This window comes from Cnephaeus nilssonii (assembly GCF_951640355.1).
Source record: "Cnephaeus nilssonii genome assembly, chromosome: 11".
NCBI classification, from domain to species: domain Eukaryota; kingdom Metazoa; phylum Chordata; class Mammalia; order Chiroptera; family Vespertilionidae; genus Cnephaeus; species Cnephaeus nilssonii.
This window is the reverse complement of record NC_137082.1, coordinates 2098927-2117258: the sequence shown is the minus strand read 5'-3', so window position 1 is coordinate 2117258 and position 18332 is coordinate 2098927. Positions and strand designations below refer to the sequence as shown.

The following is an 18332-nucleotide window of genomic DNA, read 5'->3' as shown; positions in this document are numbered from 1 at the left end:
GACTAGTAGCAGAGTCATAAACATTAGTTGCAACACAGAAACAGAAACCATATGGTCATCTGGATCACCAACTCACACAAGTCCAAGCGCAGCATGGTCCATCAGATGACACAGAGGACACACCTGTGCTAGTAATATTGGCACCTGTCTCCTCAAACAGCTTTAAACACTGGGAAGCCAACAAGCTCACAATGGCAGATAGAAGCTTTTCAAGATTCTAACCCTCATTTGAAACCTGGAATTTTATCGTTAGGAACCAATAGGACAGTTCTTTCCTTAAGACTCACATCCTTCATCTTCAAGAAAATGCCCGCCAAATGCCAGTCTGAAAACCGCAGCCTGTCAGCAGTCCTTTCAAGTACAAAGGCTCAGGTCCCAACAGCCCCCAGGGGCTCCTCCTGGAGACAGCCCCCTTCCCATCTGGGGTGGAGCAGAGGTGCTACCGCATCCTCGCCTCTTCATCACAGGGAGTGGTAGGAAGATGTACACTACCGGCTGAGATTTAATAACAATAGTCTTTACTGCTTCACCAAAGACAGTAAGGTAGACTGGCACATTAAAAAAAAAATTTTTTTTAATTGATTTCAGAGAGGAAGTGAGGAGAGTGGTAGAAACGTCGATGAGAAGAATCATCGATCAGATGCCTCCCGCACACCCTGCACTGGGGATTGAGCTGGCAACCAGGGCATGTGCCCCAATCGGGAACTGAATCATGACCTCCTGGTTCATAGGTCAGCGCTCAACCACCAAACCACGCTGGCTGGGCAGGCTGGCACATTTTAAGTGGCTGGTGCAGAGGTGGAGAGCACACTATAGGGTTTGATGTCAGCAACCGAATTTGCTTCAGCACCACCAACAGTTAACTCAGCAAAGGCAAACAACGTCAACTGTCACAGTGGAGAGTTTTTACCTCTTAATCCCTGGAAGGGTTTGGAGACATCCAGGGACCCAGGGACACAGAGGACAGACTCCTGTGACAAGGTATTTCTACCAGTGTAAGAAAACACCGCACCCGTGCACAGCACTAACACAGACGTGGGCTTCATTATCAGAAGGGACCCACCACGGCCTCCCACCAAACCTATTCTAAAACAACCCTCACTCTGCCCTCCATTCTCTACCTCTGTCAAGCAGTCAGAAGTGAATTTCTTAAAAACAAAAGCAGAAAGCCTGGCTGGTGTGGCTCAAGGGCTCTCTGTCGACCTATGAACCAGAAGGTCATGGTTCGATTCCTGGTCAGGGCACATGCCCAGGTTGCAGGCAATCCCCTGGTGAGGGCATGCAGAAGGCAGCCAATCAATGATTCTCTTTTCATCATTGATGTTTCTCTCTCTCTCCCTTCTCCCTTCCTCTTTGAAATCAATAAAAATACCCCCCAAAAGTTTTAAAAACAAAAGCATAAGTACCTTTCTAAAATGTTATGTGTTACTTACAAAACAACTACAAATGTCAGTGGTGCGACTGTGACCATGAAGGCCGACCCCACGACCACAGAGCACCCTGGAGGCCTGTTTCAAATGGTGCAGTGCTACACAGTGAAGAGACTCATGTTTACAACATGCTACCCAACCACAATGTGGATCCTACTCTCACAGCATGACAACCACTTCTTATCGAAGAGATTACCCAGTGCTGACCTGTCCCACCTGGTGGCCAAACCATGTTTGCCCAAACCTCATATCCCCAGGGACAACATTCAAAACTAACCATTTAAATTTTGAAACAATTCTGACCTGCCAGTCAGAAATTACATCCAAAAGCTACAACATAACCTCGCCATTATGGACTCTGATGACTCAGACTTTTTAATTCCGAGTCTCACAATTCAGTTTCTATTAATTGGGTAGTCACTAATGAGAATATACCCAGAAATTCCAACCACGCAGGATGTCCCGAGAGTGTGCCATTTTCAAGCATTGATGGTAGCCGCCCTCATCTACCCCATAGGTCCGAAGTCACAAACACTCGCTGCTCATCCACAGAACATGAGCATACCCTTGGGGCACGCGCAGGAGGCGATCAGTGGATATGTCTTTCTCAAATCGATGCCCCCCACCCTCCGCAACCCCTCACTCTCCCTGAAATGCAATGGAAAAACATATCCTCGGGTGAGGATTAACAATCAATCAATCAACCAATTGCCAGTTATCCCTGCTGGGCACTTCAAGGACTCCTTTCCCTCAATATCCCAAGTCCTGTAGCTGTTAATTGAGAATACAGTACCTGCCCAGCTAGCATGGCTCAGTGATTGAGCATTGACCTATGAACCAGGAGGTCATGGTTTTATACTTGGTCAGGGCATGTGCCCAGTATTGTGGGCTCAATCCCCAGTGTAGGGTGGACAGGAGGCAGCGATCAATAATTCATTTTCTCTCTCCCTCCCTCCCTCCCTCCCTTTCTGAAATCAATTTAAAATATAAATATAAATAAATACACACACACAGAATCCAGGACCCCCCCCCCACACACACACACACAATTGGCCACCCTACTGTGTTTATATCCACACTGTCTGTTTGGGCCCCAATTACATCTGTGCTGGACGTTCTTCTGGCACCTCTTGGGGGCACTGCTGCCAGATCCCAGTGCCCAGCTGGGGTCTCCTGGGATCACCCACAGTCCCCCATACAGGCCATTCTCACCCCATTTTCACTGCAGCAAGTGTTGTTGTTACGTATAATTAAAGGGTGTCCTACAACAAACGCCAAGTGCCATTTAACATACAAAACCAAGGGCCTCTCCCATTCAGGAATCTGTCTCACCTACAGGGCAGAGTGCCCTACAGCTCAAAGCAGTCTTCCTCCAACCCCCCTCCCCTCCAGCAGACACTCTGGCCTCACTTCAGGCAGTCCACTGGGGGGCGGAGGGGAGGTGTGCCCCGAAACACTTTCACCTGTGACCACAAACCAGCCTTTTCCCCAAAAGCAAGTAATGTGGTTGAGCCAATTTCGAAAATGCAAAGACATTGCCTGTCTTCCTAAAAGTAATTCATCCCCCCCCCCCATGTTAAAGTCAGAAGTCTACTATTTCTTAAAACTTGCACTTCTCAAAAGTAAGCACTCCTAACGGTTCTCAGTGTGGCCCTTAGGCTTTGGAGGTCTCCAAGGTCAAACTATTTACACAACATTAAGACATTGTTTCTGTTTTCATGGGTCACTCCTTCAGGAGTATTCTAGAAGCAAATGTGAAAGTCAAACTGCTGCCAGTTAAGCCAGACATAAAAGAGATTTGCAAAAAGGTAAAACAATGCCCCCTTTCTCATTAAGTTGGTTTTGTCTTGGAAAATAGTTTCCATAAAACGTTATTCATGTTAATATGCAAGGGTTTATTGTTTTACAATAAGTAAATGTCCCTATTGTAAATGCCAAATACAGTAAATATCAACAGACACAACTTAAACAAAAGCTCTCTGGGGTCCCAGTAATTTTAGGCGGTCAGGTCCTGACTTGGAACCCTCTGGGAATGGCTGACTCCTGGGGGAAGCTTAAGGGCCGCTGCCTATTGGACCACAGTGACCTTCCAGCCAGGAAGACTGCAGGGCAGGGACAGCACTGCTTCAGCAGCGGGCTTTTCTGGACTCTCCCGACTTTCCTAAACCAGCTTCGCATGACTGCCGAGAAGGGGCTGGTTCCAGTTAGGAGACTGCAGCGCCCACACTGACTGCCCCCAAGTTCAGAGAATGTGGCTGGAGAAACAGCAAAAGCCTATACTCAGGCCTGTGTCTCCTGAGCTGAGCTGCATCCCCTACAGGTCTTAGGGCAGAAACGATGCTTAGAGACCTTGTAGACAAGTTAAGAATTACTGTGTTTTCAGCTGGAATCTTCCTTTCTTTCCCCAAGATTAGCAGAGGCCAGTGTCTGGTTTTGGTTTTGGGGTAGTGGGAAAGGTCTAAGCTTAAATAAAGGTGTTAAAGAATAAATAACAGGATTTTCTGTGTCAATTTTCATGGACCCACACAGAGCTGCATCTTCACGGATAGAAAGGCATGCCCAGGAGGGCTGTCTTACAACTAAAGGGAAAACTTCAGATTACAATCAACAAACCCTAAGATTCCAAGGCTAGCGCCTACCTAGCCTGTGTCTCTCTGGGGTGCAGGGTAGCACCTCAGGGGGACCACTCAGCATTCTTGGACCCGATAAAGGCTGCCAGCAGTGCCCTCCCCTACTGACCGCAACATGACCCCCCCCATTGACATGTGGGCTAAGTCCTCAGGTAAGCAGGTTGGAGGCTGGGGCTCAATGGCTTTTATATCAGGATGTCCCTGGCTCCAACCCTAGCTGCAAACCTAACAGCAAGTTACCTCTCTCTGGGCTGTACTTTCCTGCCTGGGAAATGGGGGACAATTGTGACCTTACAGTTTCCTAAAAGGAAATTCCACCACGTCAAGACCAGTCAGGGCTCACAGCGAGCAAACATGCAACGAATGGTGGAAGTCACCTATTAAAATGACAATGTCAGGCCCAGCTGGCGTGGCTCAGTGGTGTTTTTGCTTTCTTCTTACTTTTTTTATATTGCTTTAATTTTCTATATATGTGTATTTATCTTTATAACCCAAATCATCGTACAGCTATATTGGGAAAAAGCCCCCGTTTACAGTCTTATAAAGGTGTATTAAAGTACCACCTAAGTGTCTGTATCAGCACATGAAAAACAAAATCACAGCATCTAAAATTTCATCTAAAATTTGATGCCCAAGGAAATATCTGCCTCATAAAAATTACACACAAGGTAACCACCACCTGCTGAAGTATGCTTTATAGTCATGGTTACAGGCATTCTTATTACAACACGTACAATTAATTACCTATTCAACTTGGTGTAACAATTTACTCAAAAAATAAAATGAGGCCTAAGCAAGAGCCACTACTCTGCAAATCAGGTGGGCACTGGACCAAGTGAACTCGATTTGACGGTTTCTAGCCCCCTCCTTCCTGACTGATGCCTTTCCATTAATTGTCAATCACAGACCTCTGTGATTGAATTAGCAAGGTCACTTAATGCTGGCCATAAAAAGGGTAATATTAGATTTCCATACACTGTAAGTGACTCCGCCACTTAAATAAGAAAAATGCAAAAGTCAAACTGTAAGGAAAAGCTTGCTTAGTGAACTTGCTGAGTCTACCAGGAGTATGAGAAATCAGGCCTCTATGGGACACAGTGCCACACTTCAGGGACCCAAGGACAACAGAGAGCTGGCCTGTGAACACAATCTTTACTCTGTAAGAGTCAAATGAAATCACTTGGTATCATGGGACAGACATATGAAGAAAAATCAGGTCCTGGAACATGTACTAGAAAGAACCAGTCCCTAGGCTACAGGGATGGAACTCCTAGGAAATTAGGCACCCCCTGGTACTTACAGTATCAACAGCAGGACCCACAAGCTCCACTGGGAGCCAAAGTGCCCACTCCAAAGCCCTTTCCCCACGTGAAAGCAAGCCCATGAACCAAGGCCCACCTGGAGCACCAAGCGTGCCCATCTCCAAGCCCCAGGGACACATCTGCAACAAGCTATTGTGATGCTCACAAGCACACATGCTATGAATGCCACCCTTTGCCAGGAAAGAAATTGGTAACCATGGGTACTAGCAAATAGTAAGGAAGAAAGAGGAGAGGCCAATTATACAACTTTTTATTTGTGCCCTTTTTTCTTATGAGAACAGAACTCACTTTGCTTGAAATAGCTTACATTTAATCTAATAGTAAGATAAGGAAAGGCTCTTGGAAAACCGGAAGTAAACAAAAGATACGTTATTCCTAAACTCATGGTGAACACAGGTAAGCAGAAAACGGTGCTGAGGAAATACATTCGGCAAGTTTCTTAATGGGGCCAGGGCTGGGTCTTCTGAGATGACTATACCGTGTTTACATCGTGGATCAGTCACAGAGACACGAGCAACGGGGCTCCAGGCTCCAGGGTGCTGGGTTGACAATACAGAGCCCAATGAAGGAGCTGGGATGACCTCGCATGTCCCCGCTAGGCTTGTCTACAGGATTGGGAGGGTCAACTTTCTGGTCACTGCTTCTGTCCTGGTGCCTGGCACACAGGATGCAATGAATATTCGCTAAATCACGGAATCGTTCCAAAGATCAGAGATCTTAGTTCCTTAAAACGCACAGCCGAAAGCACCTTTCTTGGAAGCATGTTTCAGCCAGGGCCTAATGGCTCCTGGAAACCATGGAACCAACATTTGTCAGAGCCCAGCCTGCAATCCTGGGCAAGCTCCTCCCCTGTACTTCAGCCTCCTGGAGGTCAGGCTGCACACAAAAGCACCCTTCTCCAAACAAACTGGCACTCGTGCCCACTGCAAGCCGTTATTGAAGCATAGTAACTACACTGCAACATTATCACTACTAATCGGAGGCTCAGCTTCCCCCGGTACCAACTTACAGATACAAGTTATGCGAATACACTGAAAAGATCCTAAAACCTCCTTTCTCCTCCTACAATATATGCCCCTTAGCACACGAGGCTCAAATCTCATTCCATCAGCGTGCAAACGACAAGGACATTGTTACCGACGGTCCAGGCAAGAAGAGTTCCTTCAACAGCTTGTCACCGCGCTGCTGTCACCTAAAGCCGCCCTTCCAAGCTCCCATAACGAGGTGCCAGCTCCAAAGCAGAAACGCTGACTGACTTCCTGTCTCTAGGCCTGGCCGGGAGCAGTGCGCGCGGGGACCGAGGAGAAAGCAAACGGATCTGAGCACCAGAGGCCAAAGTCCGGACGGAACACCGCGACACAAGTGTGGCCACAGACACCCAGCTGACAAGAAAAACTGAACACCGCCGCTTCCCGCCGGGGCGCGGACGCTGAGAAAGCGAACTGGTCTCTGTGTACCACACACCGCGCCGTCGCGGCGTCACCCTCGCTAGGGTCGGTGCTCGTCAAAACCAGCCGGTTACACGCAAGCCAACAGAACGTACCCCGGAACAGGCTCTGGAGCGAAACTTCGCCCCCCGAGACGTCTGGTTGAAACACAAACAACTCAACCCCACCAGCTCCACGACCACTGGAAACAGGCGTCCTACGTGTCAGCTTGCCGCACCGGGAACTTGCCAGGGTCCCAGGGCAGCGTTCGCTCTCTCCCCTTTCAGTACGCTCCCGCCGGGACCGGACCCGGCTCCCTCAGCTCGCGGGCCACCCCAGGCCCCCGCCCCTCCCCCGCCGCCGCCATCTTCCCTCTCCGGCGGGAGCAGGCCCGGCGCGAACGCCGCAGCTCTGGGAGGGCCGGGCTCTAACGCCGCCGCACTCCCGACCTCCCCAGAGCATGGCCCCGCGGCGGCCAGCTCCTCCGCCCGCTGCCCGAACGCCACTCACCTCCGCTCCCAGGCCTCTAGGATCTCGCAGCCATTTCCTCCGAGAGCCCCGGAACGAGCAGGCGGGCGGGGTCAGCGCCAGCCAACGAGATGTGGGGGCTAGAGCGCCCACCCGCCGCTCCTAGCGCCGGGTAGACGCCAGCCACCGAGACGCCGTGGAGCTAGAGAGGATACCCGCACCCTGAGCGGCGCCCCCGTGCGGCAAACGAAAGAAGGCCAGGTACAGGCTCCATATCGCGCGCATGCGCCCTGCGCCTTGAGCCCAAGGGCGAAAGCGGTGGTGGGGGTGGGGGTAGGGCGGGAATCCCAGGCTGCGAGACCACGGTAGACGCCCCCATCTCCAGGGAGCGTACAGTGGCCCGGTTCCTGTTGGCGGGCTCCTGAGGGCCAAAGAGCAAGGCGCAGGGCCCATTTCCCACCAGCCTGCGTTTTCAGTTTCTCCGGATTACAGCCCAGGGGGCCAAGGAGAACAGCGAGCCGCCCACGCACGCACGCAAACAAGCAACCTGGCACACCTGTCCATAGGGTTGGAGGGAAAGGTGAGACAGTTACTGTGCAGAAAGGGAAAGGGCTCTGGCCAATGCGCAACCCTCCACATGGATTTTCTTCCCTTAGTGCTGACTAGTGCACCCCAGCACCTGCCTGTCCCCAAATACTCAGTCGACCTCAGAGAGCAACTCCTGCTGCCTTGGGACACCGTGGACACTGGACATTTGCTCCAAGGGCAGTAACTTCTTGACCTCTGTTCCCATCACTTGCCCCTACAGCCCCACTTCCAAGTTCCTTGGAAGCGGGAACCCCTAGGCAAGAGTGGAAAGGCGCTGTGTGCAGTAAAGCGGCACCTGACACTACAGGGTCTCCCCGATGCTTGCATGTGCACGAGAACCGGAGCCTGGAGCAGGAGTGCTTTTTTTTTTTTTTTTTTTTTTTTTAATAAGGAGTGCTTTTTAACAGACATCTCTAAGGATCACAAAGCCAGTTTTCTTCAAAGGAACACAATGCAGCTAGTTTCTGCTTGTGTGATTCTGTTAGGCCCACCTTCATGGAATCTTGCAGGGATGGGCTCTATACTCTTCCATCTTGTGTCTTCAGGTTTGCCCCCAGGTAGGTGTAGTGGGAGGGTTAGAGGCCAAACAGATCGAGTGTAAACTGGCTTGAACAAGCATGGTGATTGATCTTGGGCAAGTTGTCTGTAAAATGGGGCTAGCCTGCTGGGGCACTGGGGAAGATCACAGGAGCGTCACTACAAAGGGCCCCTAAATGGGAGTTAGAATGGGGGAACCCCGCCTGCCCAGCCTCTTTAGTTGAGGATCCTTAAATGAAAAAATAAATAAATACACACACAAAACAAAACCCAGCAGCAATGTTTTTCTGCAAGTTGAGATTTTAACTTTGGGGTACAGTATAAGGCCAGGTACTTGGAGGGGTGAAGGGCACTTAAGGACAGGGCTGAGAGCGGACCAGGAAGCCTGAGGAAGCTTCAGAACGGGAGACCAAGGGGACAGCGGGAAGCCCCACTGCAGTTAGAGATGACCCTCACAGCCCTGGGCCTGTGCCTTTAGACCTCTCCCAGCAGGCTGACTGGGGCTGGGGCTGAGGGCGCCGCCCCAGTGGGAGGAGTCAGGCTCTCCCCCTCGGACCTCTTCAGGTAATTCCAGCCCACTTGTTGCACCTCAAGGGAGCTGCTTCTCACTGTGAAAGGGGCATTTCTGGAATATAGATTGGGTATTTTTTAGTTGAACTCTACCAACTAAGGAATACTTCCTCCTAACAAAATTACTTTAATAACCTAAATTTAAAAGTGGTCTCCAGTGTCTCAAATTCTTCCTTAGATAATCCCAATGCATAACAAAAACCCCAAGTCCTGTGGACTGGCAAGAGGAGTGGCTCAGAGGGCCAGAAGGGGTAGGAAACGTAACAGGCTTCCATGCCTCAATGGGGTTTGAGTCTTTGTGGAAAAATATGATTAGTGCATTACCAATACGGTCCTGCTACCTCCACACCTCATGGAAATCTATCAAAGCAGAAAAGATCTGGGATTCATCAGTCCCTCAACAAACTGCTTCCTGGCTTTCAGTCTCTTCTCACCCTGAATTAAAGCCCATTGGAAAGCAGGGTCCTGGTCTCAAATGAAAACCCTAAAGCAGAACACCGTCGGGATCAAGTGCAACCTTGAGAGCCCCAATCCCCCCTCTGAGGTTCTGCCCCTTTCCAAGGACAATTCAAAACTAGCGAGGCAGCAACAAATAGTTTTATTATTACTCTCACTTGGAATTCATAGACTTGGAGCAGCCCAGCAACATCCTGAGCGGGTGGGAAAGGCCAAGGTCAGACCCCTTGCGCCCCTTCGCTGGGCCTCCCTAGCCTCCACTAGCAGTTGGGGAAAGCCTGCCAGTGCCCTTTGACTCAGGGGTCAGGGGCTGAAAGGCTCGGACCTCACACACACCCTGGCCAGAGGCTCACTGGAGCGAAAGCAGTGGCACATTTCAGTGGCACTCGTGTTTCCTCGGCTGCCCCAGGCTGGACCAGGGGAAGGGAAGGGGCAATAAGCCCACCCACCCTACTCCAGGGCCCCAGGGTGCCTGATAACCCAGAGGCTGTGCTCTTAATCATTTGTGGAATTAAAATACGTGAATGAAAAGGTTACACCCACCATTCCCTGTGGCTAGAATATAAATTCCTAGGAACAGATAAATCTAGTAATTTTTTATAGCTAACAAAAGCTTCAATCACTTTATTTTTTAAAAACCTGATTTTCACCACTTTCAGTGTATATAAAGCCGGCTCTAACAAAAGTCTGCTTACATACCTGTCAGAATTGAAAATTAATTTCCAGGTGGCTATTTCGTGATTATCCAAGAGAGAATAGCCAGCCACCTCAAACCCCAGGAGCCTCCCCTTCTGATTAGCACATGAATCTCCCCTTCAGCAGCGACAGCTAATCCCAGAAGGCCCACCCAGAACTAGCCCATCCGCCTTCCCCACCCCTGCTGTTCAAAGCTAATGTAAATCCTATCAGAGGCTTACATCTCTCTCACCTAATCTAATGTATAAAACTGGTAGCAAAACCCCGGACAGATGGGTGTGTCTGTCTTTCCTTCTTAGCGTGGCTGCAGGTGGTTTAGACTCCGAGCCCCAAAACTGGTTGCCTTTTTTTTTTTGCTGGCTCACTAAAACAAAACGGTGAAAACAAGAAAGGTGTCTCTGGCGGAAACACCAAGAACAACAACAGAGGCTGAGCTCTTAGGGATTGTGAAAGTATACCCTAAAGGTTCTCATTCTGCATTTCAAAAAAATCAATATCCATAAATCATCCTTCCATAGCAGATTTTTGCGTTCCGAACTGAACCAACTGCTTCCAAAATGTAGAAACCCAAGGAAAAACAAGAGCGCCCAACTCTGTCTATAAAGGTGGAAGGTCAGCCACTGCCTTTTGTGGGTGTGCAGAGGAATGAGAAATCCTGGGAGCCTGTCAGACACAAAATTCCTCTCCCTCCAATACAAAGTAAGTACTCAAAGCATGAAGGTAAGATGATTTCAAAGTCAAAAAAGCCAAAATTTTGCAAGTGTTTTTAAAAAAAGGAAAATGTGGACATTAACTGAAAAATGTCTCATCTTCATTCAGTGGCGCCACCTCTGGCCAAACATCCGATTACAACATCTGGGCCATGCAAAAACAACCCTTAAAGCATATACAGATGTGGCCGTGAACATATATATTGCGTGCATTTATGTATATATACGTGTGTATTGATGATATATATAATTTAAATTTAAAAAAACGGGTCAACTCCTAAAACAATCTTCGTATTTCGAACTCTCGACCAGTCAGGTCTGAGGGGCACAGTCAACTCGAGCCACCCAGGGGTGCCGCCTGGGCCCCTGCGGGTCTGCAGCAGGGCTGCCCGTCCAATCCCCAGGCCGCCCCATTTGTTCTAGGTGGCACTATGCTGCACACAGTGTACGTTACAACATCAGCAGGAGTTCAACATTAAAATATTACTGTTGCTTTTACCCTTGCAAAGAAACTTATGACATAACCAGTGCCTTGGGACTTAATGGCACCATCCGTAACAGGAAATACATGCAGGTGAAGATACAGTGGGAGGGTAACCAGATCACACCCCCCCCCCCATTTAACCTGCCCCCCGGGGTCTTGGTTCAGCTAAGCATGGACAGAACCACCTATTAATAAAATGCTCCCTCGGGTTTCAAAGGGCCGCGGACGGGGCTGCCCTCCGCTGCCTTCCCGAAGCGCTCGAAATCGCTCCACCTCCCTCTCCTGCGACGGGGAAACCGGCCCTGCTCGGAGCCTGCATTCTTCTAGAGCAGACGGGATGCGACCTGCAAACCCCGGCCAAGGTGTCCGTGCGCCTCCGCGTCCCCCAGGTGCGCGCCGCGCCGCTCGGGACCCCGCCGTCGCCGCCGCGCCCGCCCGCCCGGGCCGGCGGGAGCTGACGCATCTGGAGTTGGTGCGCGTTCCCGACACGGCCGGGAACCCGGGCCGCCCCACAACGGAACGGGGAGCTCCTGCTGGCCGCGCTCGGGCGGCTCCTCCCGGGCCTGTGCGGCCGGTCGGGAGGAACCTCAACTCGGGGCGGCGCGGGGCCCCGGCGCCTGTGCCCCCCCGTCCCGTGCCCTCCGGGCTCACACAAACGACGGAAGGGACACTGGCACCTTCGCCTCGGACTCAGTCTAGCGGCAGCATTCCTCGCGCGAAGTACTCCCACAGCGACGCCTGCACAGCGGCCATTTTGCCCCGAGGCGGACGACGCCTTTTGACTCTCGCGCCAACCCGTAGAGCTAGGGCGCCGATTAGAGCGTTCAGCGCAAGGACGGAAGCTGTAGTTCAACACTTCCGGGCAGCCGCCGCGCCGCGCCCTGTCGCCGGAGCAGTTGATTGGCTGCCGGCTCGCGATCTCGCGATCTCGCGGGAAGAGGCTGAGGTCGGGACGGCTGCCGGTGCGTCTGCTCTCGCGTTCCCGCCCCGCCTCTGTCGCGGCCCCCGCCTCCGCCTCCCCCTGCCCCTCGCCGCCGCCCCTCCCCGCCCGGCCCGGCCCCCAGAGCGGCCGCGGAAACTGCGCAGCGCGGGAGGCGGGATCCACACGGTAAGATGGCCATGGTGGGCCCCGGCGGTCGGGCCGAGCGTTCCCGCCGAGCACGGCGGGGCCAAAAGGGGGCTGGAGAGGGGGTCGGACCTGCGCGGTGTCTTCAGGGGTCCCAGGTCCGAGCAGGTGTCAGGTCGCGGCTTGTTCTCGGGCGGCGGCGGCGTCGCCCCCTGGATTTGCAAGTCAAACTGCCCGTTGCTCCGGCCGAAGCTGCCCGGCACTGTGGTCCTACCGAGAGAATACCGCCGGGGCGGCTTGGCGTTCGGAACCAGAATACTGAGACACGGCACTGGAGATCGATTTTTATAACAACTGCTTCCTGCAGACACCGAACCGGCGAGAACGGACACTGCTGCTTGGGGGGCAAGTGCCCCCCGTCGGAGCTGGACTGTTTAGTTGTGTCTGCTGGAGTTTAGCTGACTTCTCCGAAGGGGTCGCTTTCGGAAGTCTCCCTCGCCGTCCGGGAGCGGTACAGTCGGTGTGGTTGCCCCCTGAGAACTGAGAGACAGGTGTCTGTACCGTGTGGGAATGAGAGTTTGGTCTGAGTTACGCAGTTGGCCGCGTCCGCGAGGGATGGTGTTTGAAGAACAGCGTCTCTCGGTTTTGTCTCAGGTGCTCTCTGAGTGTTGGCATCTCCCACGAGCCAAGACTTTGCCTTGTGTCCCTTTGCTTCTCTCCCCACACTGTCTCCCTGGGTGATCTGGCTGTCCCTACTTTCTGGCGAATGTTTCCCTAATTCATGTTCCAGCGCTGAGCTCAGGACCTGTAATCCAGGTGCCTGCTGGAGTTGCCTAGCTGCATGTCTGACAGGCAGCCCAAACCGGGCTTGCTCCCCAAACCTGTTCCTGTCCCAGCCCTGTCTCCTCACTGTGGCCCCATCCTTGGAGGGCTCAGCTTCAGTCTTCCAGTCGTCCTCTTATCCTACCTCGTTCAGTCCAGCAGCAAGGCCCACGGGTGTCCCCAGCACATCTGCCCCGGGTCCCTCTTGTTTGGGTGGCTCCTTACTGGTCTTCCTGCTCAACTCTCACCACTCTGCATTTGCTATCTTGTAATTTTTAAAAAATGTATTGAAGCATTGAGCATGTGCTTGCTATCTATAAAGCGGTGTTCCTGACAGGTATGTCAGCGACGAGAAATCAGTATTCCTAATGGGTATGTCAGCAGCACCGCCACCTCAGAAGCCCAGGTGGTTCTCCCAGGGCCAGCACCTGTCCACCCCTCCTTCCTGGTTGCACCTCCTGAGTTTCCCATTTCACGTGTATTTACTGCTAAAGCACATGTTATGCAGTTTGCCTTGTTTTTGTTCTTTACTAAGCTGTCTGCCACACTTGGGCCTCTGCTGCAACTTGCTATATTCATCAGCTGGTTTCTAAGAGCAGTTCACGTAGCTGTCTTCATTTATTTTAACCCCCTTAGTAACTTCTGCCATGTGAGAGCAGTCGATCCCGTCTCAGCAATCCCGTCTCAGCAACCTAAATCCAAATAGCTCTGAAAACCAAGTGTTTGCTTTTGTTTTTAACCTATTGGATGGTGGAAGCTGTTGAATGGCCTATATTCCCCTCAGCACTAATACCCATTTCACAGAAGAGATGATATTTGATAATGGGGTGCTGCCCCAAACCCAAGAGGGCGCCATGCCATATAGTGTAGACTGTCACGTAGGTTTTGTGTGGTCTGAAAAGTTCTGGATTGTCACACACCCGCCCAAGGGTTTGGAGCCTGGGGTTGTGGTCCATGCTGCTGTTGGATGGACGTCTGGCGCATGGCTTCCGTGTTCCTGTCATCTGGAACAGTGTTTCTGTGTGTGGCTTGTGTGTCTGGTGAAGGTGGTGAGTTCTTGAGGTCTGGTCTGGCGGGAGTAGCAGCTTGGGGCTGTGGGAGCACTTGTGTGTGGCCTCCTGAGGCTGCGGATTCTCACAGTGCAGCCTGCTCTGGCGCAGTGAGAGCTCGAGGTAACTCTGGGTCTTTGTGATGCTGGTGGCCTCACTTCTTAGTTTTTGTTGGTCTGGTGGTCGATTACCAGTTCCTCTTGAGTATGTGTGTCATAATATGTAATTCTTTGGGTCATACCTCTGGCAGCTGCCCTTTGCACTTTGGAGAGACTTTATCTAAACTCCCTCCTCAGCCTCGCTCAGTCCCACCTCAGATGACCTCTTGGTTCTTTGATCCCTGGCTCTTTCTTGCATTCATTCTACCTTATGAACACCAAGTCTTCTTCCTGGTCCCTAACCCTGTGCTGGGGTCGCTGGCCCTTTGCATGTGCTATTCTCCAGATTTAAAGTATCTTCCCACTCTATTGCTTCTTACTGTGTCACTGTGTTTATTTCTGAAATGATCACAATTGTTAGAGAATTCTTCACCAATTCCTAAAATATTTTTTCCCTGTAGAAATAAAGCAGAATGAGTTACACAGAAAAACCTGATGAAATCACGAAAGATGAGTGGATGGAAAAACTCAATAACTTACACGTGCAGCGAGCAGACATGAATCGCCTCATCATGAACTACCTAGTCACAGGTAACAGCCTGCGATCAGGATGCTGCAGATGCTCTCTTCTGTGTACTACCAAAGTTCCGTGTGCAGTTAGGTCTGTTCTGGCATTATATACCCAGTGTGAACATACAGATTTGTATATTATCGTGTTAAAGATATCCTCGCTTGGCTAGGAGGTCATTATTCCTGTGTCTGAAATGATCGTACCTGAGGCAAAAATCAATTTCTTTGGCTTTTTACATTTTTGTAGTTAATTAAGATCATTAAGAATGTTCTAAAGTACATTTAAAGCCCGAGTAATCTCCCCTGGCCAGTCTGGTAAATTATATTGCATCGTTTCTAGAAGGTGCTCAGCTCAAAGGAGATAGGGAGGGCAGAACCTATGAGGGAAACAGGTGGTCTGTAGTGGACACGCAGTACTCCGTGATAGTGGAAGGAAATGGCGGTTCTGCGTTTGGTAGGAAGCCCAGACATTTCCACAGGGATGAGTCTCCTTCCTGGTAGTTCTGAGGACCCCTTCCCCACCAGCCTCTGCTGAGATTTTTTGACAGGTGAGGAGGCAATGTGAGCTTGTGGCTGTGTGTGTGTATGTAGAGAAGGGCAAACAGGCTGCTTCGGGGTTGAGGGGGCGGGGGACTGTGGACTCAGTGGAGAGGAGGGAGTGGCCTGATCCTTGAGGCTGTGAAGTATTGCCTCACCTGGACCATACCTACAGCTGCTCTGCAACTGGATCTGAGGTTGCAGCCTCCTTCAGGGAGCCCACGCCAATATGTCTGGCTCCACTTTCTGTATATCAAGGCATAACCAGGAATTCACAAAGATATTAACACCCAGTCCCTGAGGAAGTACAGTTCATGTGAGGGTGATTTACTCGAGACGATTGGGCAGACAGCAATGAAGAGGCTTTGCGTTTAATATCTTGCTGACTTTCTGAGCAGTGAGGCCAGTTTTCATTTCCAGAGGGTTTTAAGGAAGCTGCAGAGAAGTTTCGAATGGAGTCCGGGATTGAGCCTAGTGTGGATCTAGAAACCCTTGACGAACGGATCAAAATCCGTGAGATGATCCTAAAGGGACAGATTCAGGAGGCAATCGCCTTGATCAACAGCCTCCATCCAGAACTGCTGGACACCAACCGCTACCTTTACTTCCACCTGCAGGTGAGTTTTGGTTGAGAGTTGTCTGCTCTGTGGATCCCTGAGAGGTGACTTGTGATGATTCAGAAGTGTCGGGTGAATCTGTGTTAATAGAATATCGTTTAATTTACGTGGGGAAGGGGCTTGAGTTAGCTGTTGTGTTACGTATTTCAGAAGTGGTTTCTTGCTGTTAAAACGCAAGTTTAATAACTCAGAGGTGCTAGAAAAGTGTCCTTTAAGTTGTCCTTTTGACTAGAGAGTAGCCTGGTGCCGCGGGGGGCTGCTGGCCCAGGTGTGGTGTGTAAGTCTGTGCGCCTTGGCCCCTGACTAGCAACAGCACCTGATCGAGCTGATCCGCCAGCGGGAGACTGAGGCGGCACTGGAGTTCGCGCAGACGCAGCTGGCAGAGCAGGGGGAGGAGAGCAGGGAGTGCCTGACGGAGATGGAGCGCACGCTGGCCCTGCTGGCCTTTGATAATCCCGAGGACTCGCCCTTTGGAGATCTTCTGAATATGATGCAGAGGCAGAAGGTAAAGAACCCTCGTGGGGTAACTCCCGTGCAGAGTGAGGGACACATCATGTCGGGTGTGTGACCCTGGTATGATAGCACCCGTTCTTCCTGGTGTTCTGTTCTTCATTGTGTGCAGCTAGGCGCAGCATGCTGTCACCTTACCCAACAGCACAGTGACCCTGCACAGTGTGGGGTTTCTGGGCACATGTATGACTTTGACTCCCCTGGAACCTAACTATTTACAGTCGTTCCTCCGTAACTACGGGGGGTTAGTTTTAGGACGCACCCCTCCCCACCCCCCACCCCCACCCCCAGTGGGTACCAGAATCTGTGGAGGTCCAAGTCCTTTGTATAAAAACATGTGACAATGCATGCAGCTGCCCCTCACATCCACAGATCCCAATGGTGGAGGTGCAACCCACCTTTGGGTATGGAGGGCCAACTGTGCTTATTGAAAAATCCACGTATGGTGGTGTTCAAGGCTCAGCTGTATCCAAGCCTCTGCCGATTTTTCTCATTTACCTTAGCCTTCCTCCTGTGTGTTTGGAGCCTCTTAGAAATAGGTGTCCTAAGTATTTTTTGTTTAAAATCCCAGACTTGTTTCTGAAGCTTCCTGTCCTCACTGCTGGTTCTGTATTCCAGCCAACGTGACGTCAGTCGTTTCCCTAAGTACAGCTGCCTGTCCTCCCATGGCCCTCCACTGTCCTTCAGGCCACAGCAGGCTCCCTGAGGCTTTGAGGATGGAGCTTGTCACCCCTGCCTGCTCCTTCCTCTTGCAGTTCCTCCAGCCTGGCTCATGGCACTGAACTGCCATCCAGGCCAGGTGTGACATTTGCCAGCTGGACTGTGAGCTCCCTGTGGGCAGGAATGTGTGTGTGTGTCACGCAGAGGGCCTCACATGTGTGTCAGTGGTTACGGGCCTCTGCAGATGGATAAAATGCGTGCTGTAACAGACTCTCTGGCTGCCTGGACGTGTCTTTTTCAGGTGTGGAGCGAAGTGAACCAGGCTGTCCTGGATTATGAGAACCGGGAGTCAACACCCAAACTGGCCAAGTTACTGAAATTGCTCCTTTGGGCTCAGAATGAGCTGGACCAGAAGAAAGTAAAGTACCCCAAAATGACAGATCTCAGCAAAGGCGTCATCGAGGAGCCCAAGTAGACCTGTGCGGGGACCCCTTGTGTCATCACGGACTCGCTGGAATGTCCAGCTTGACTGGGAGATTTTTACTGCAGTAGAGACTCTTGTCCCCCCTTTACTTTTGGGGAGCCCAGCACTTTTTTCAAAGGAATAATGACCCTTTTAAGCGCTGGAAAGTTTGCAGTGAATGACACCTTGTCTTCAGAAGCCTGGTGCCGACCGCATGCGGCACATCCTGAAGGTGGTGGCGCCTGGCGCTTGAGGTGTCCTACTCCTGAAGTGTTCCCTGGCCACTGCACTGTCCTGTTATGGACACCAGTGACCCCCCAGGCCCCCCAGAGTCTACGGAAAGCACTGGTCATTGTCCTGCTTTCTGAGAGCTTGTGGGCAGACGACACACGTTCTTCATTCTCCTGTCTCCGCGTACAAGTTGCCCTTTCGCCTGGCTTTTGTTTTTTTCATCACAGAGACTATATAAACTTGTAAACTCTAACTCAAAGACTTCTTGTGTGTGAGGGCATCGAGTTTGGTTTGTTTTCCCTTCGCTTTGGGTTGTGTGGCTTTGGGGGACACGTGTGTGTGAGGGGTGGGCTGTGTGTTTTTTAATTTTTCAAATATATATTTTGGTGCT

At 51.2% G+C, this 18332-nt stretch overlaps 2 protein-coding genes across 9 annotated transcripts in view; one reads left to right on the top strand and one right to left on the bottom strand.

The window, feature by feature from the left end:
* Positions 1-12132, bottom strand: part of DIDO1 (death inducer-obliterator 1) — a 49150-nt gene extending 37018 nt beyond the window's left edge. For 5 of the 7 annotated variants that reach the window (XM_079785158.1, XM_079785161.1, XM_079785155.1 and 2 more), the window contains exon 1: positions 7320-8009. The gene's annotated coding sequence lies outside the window, so the exon portion shown is untranslated. Of the gene's footprint in view, positions 1-7319; positions 8010-11969 lie in introns of those variants that run through there. The other 2 variants (XM_079785156.1, XM_079785157.1) reach the window with 2 other exon arrangements.
* Positions 12133-12251: 119 nt separating this feature from the next.
* Positions 12252-18332, top strand: GID8 (GID complex subunit 8 homolog). 2 transcript variants are annotated; one of them, XM_079784738.1, is made up of 5 exons: positions 12252-12426; positions 14815-14944; positions 15881-16077; positions 16385-16582; positions 17549-18332. In XM_079784738.1, the coding sequence occupies exons 2-5, from the start codon at positions 14827-14829 to the stop codon at positions 17720-17722; spliced, it is 687 nt and encodes a 228-aa protein (XP_079640864.1). In that variant the 5' UTR covers positions 12252-12426; positions 14815-14826; the 3' UTR covers positions 17723-18332. The 2 variants fall into 2 exon arrangements, with proteins under 2 accessions (XP_079640864.1, XP_079640865.1); XM_079784739.1 differs by lacking the exon at positions 12252-12426 and adding an exon at positions 12439-13038.

Coding starts and splice junctions, on each gene's coding strand:
- GID8 (XM_079784738.1), top strand. CDS start 14,827: ATGAGTTACACAGAAAAACCTGATGAAATCACGAAAGATGAGTGGATG. Junction 14,945..15,880: donor CATGAACTACCTAGTCACAG/GTAACAGCCTGC, acceptor TTTCATTTCCAG/AGGGTTTTAAGGAAGCTGCA. Junction 16,583..17,548: donor ATATGATGCAGAGGCAGAAG/GTAAAGAACCCT, acceptor TGTCTTTTTCAG/GTGTGGAGCGAAGTGAACCA.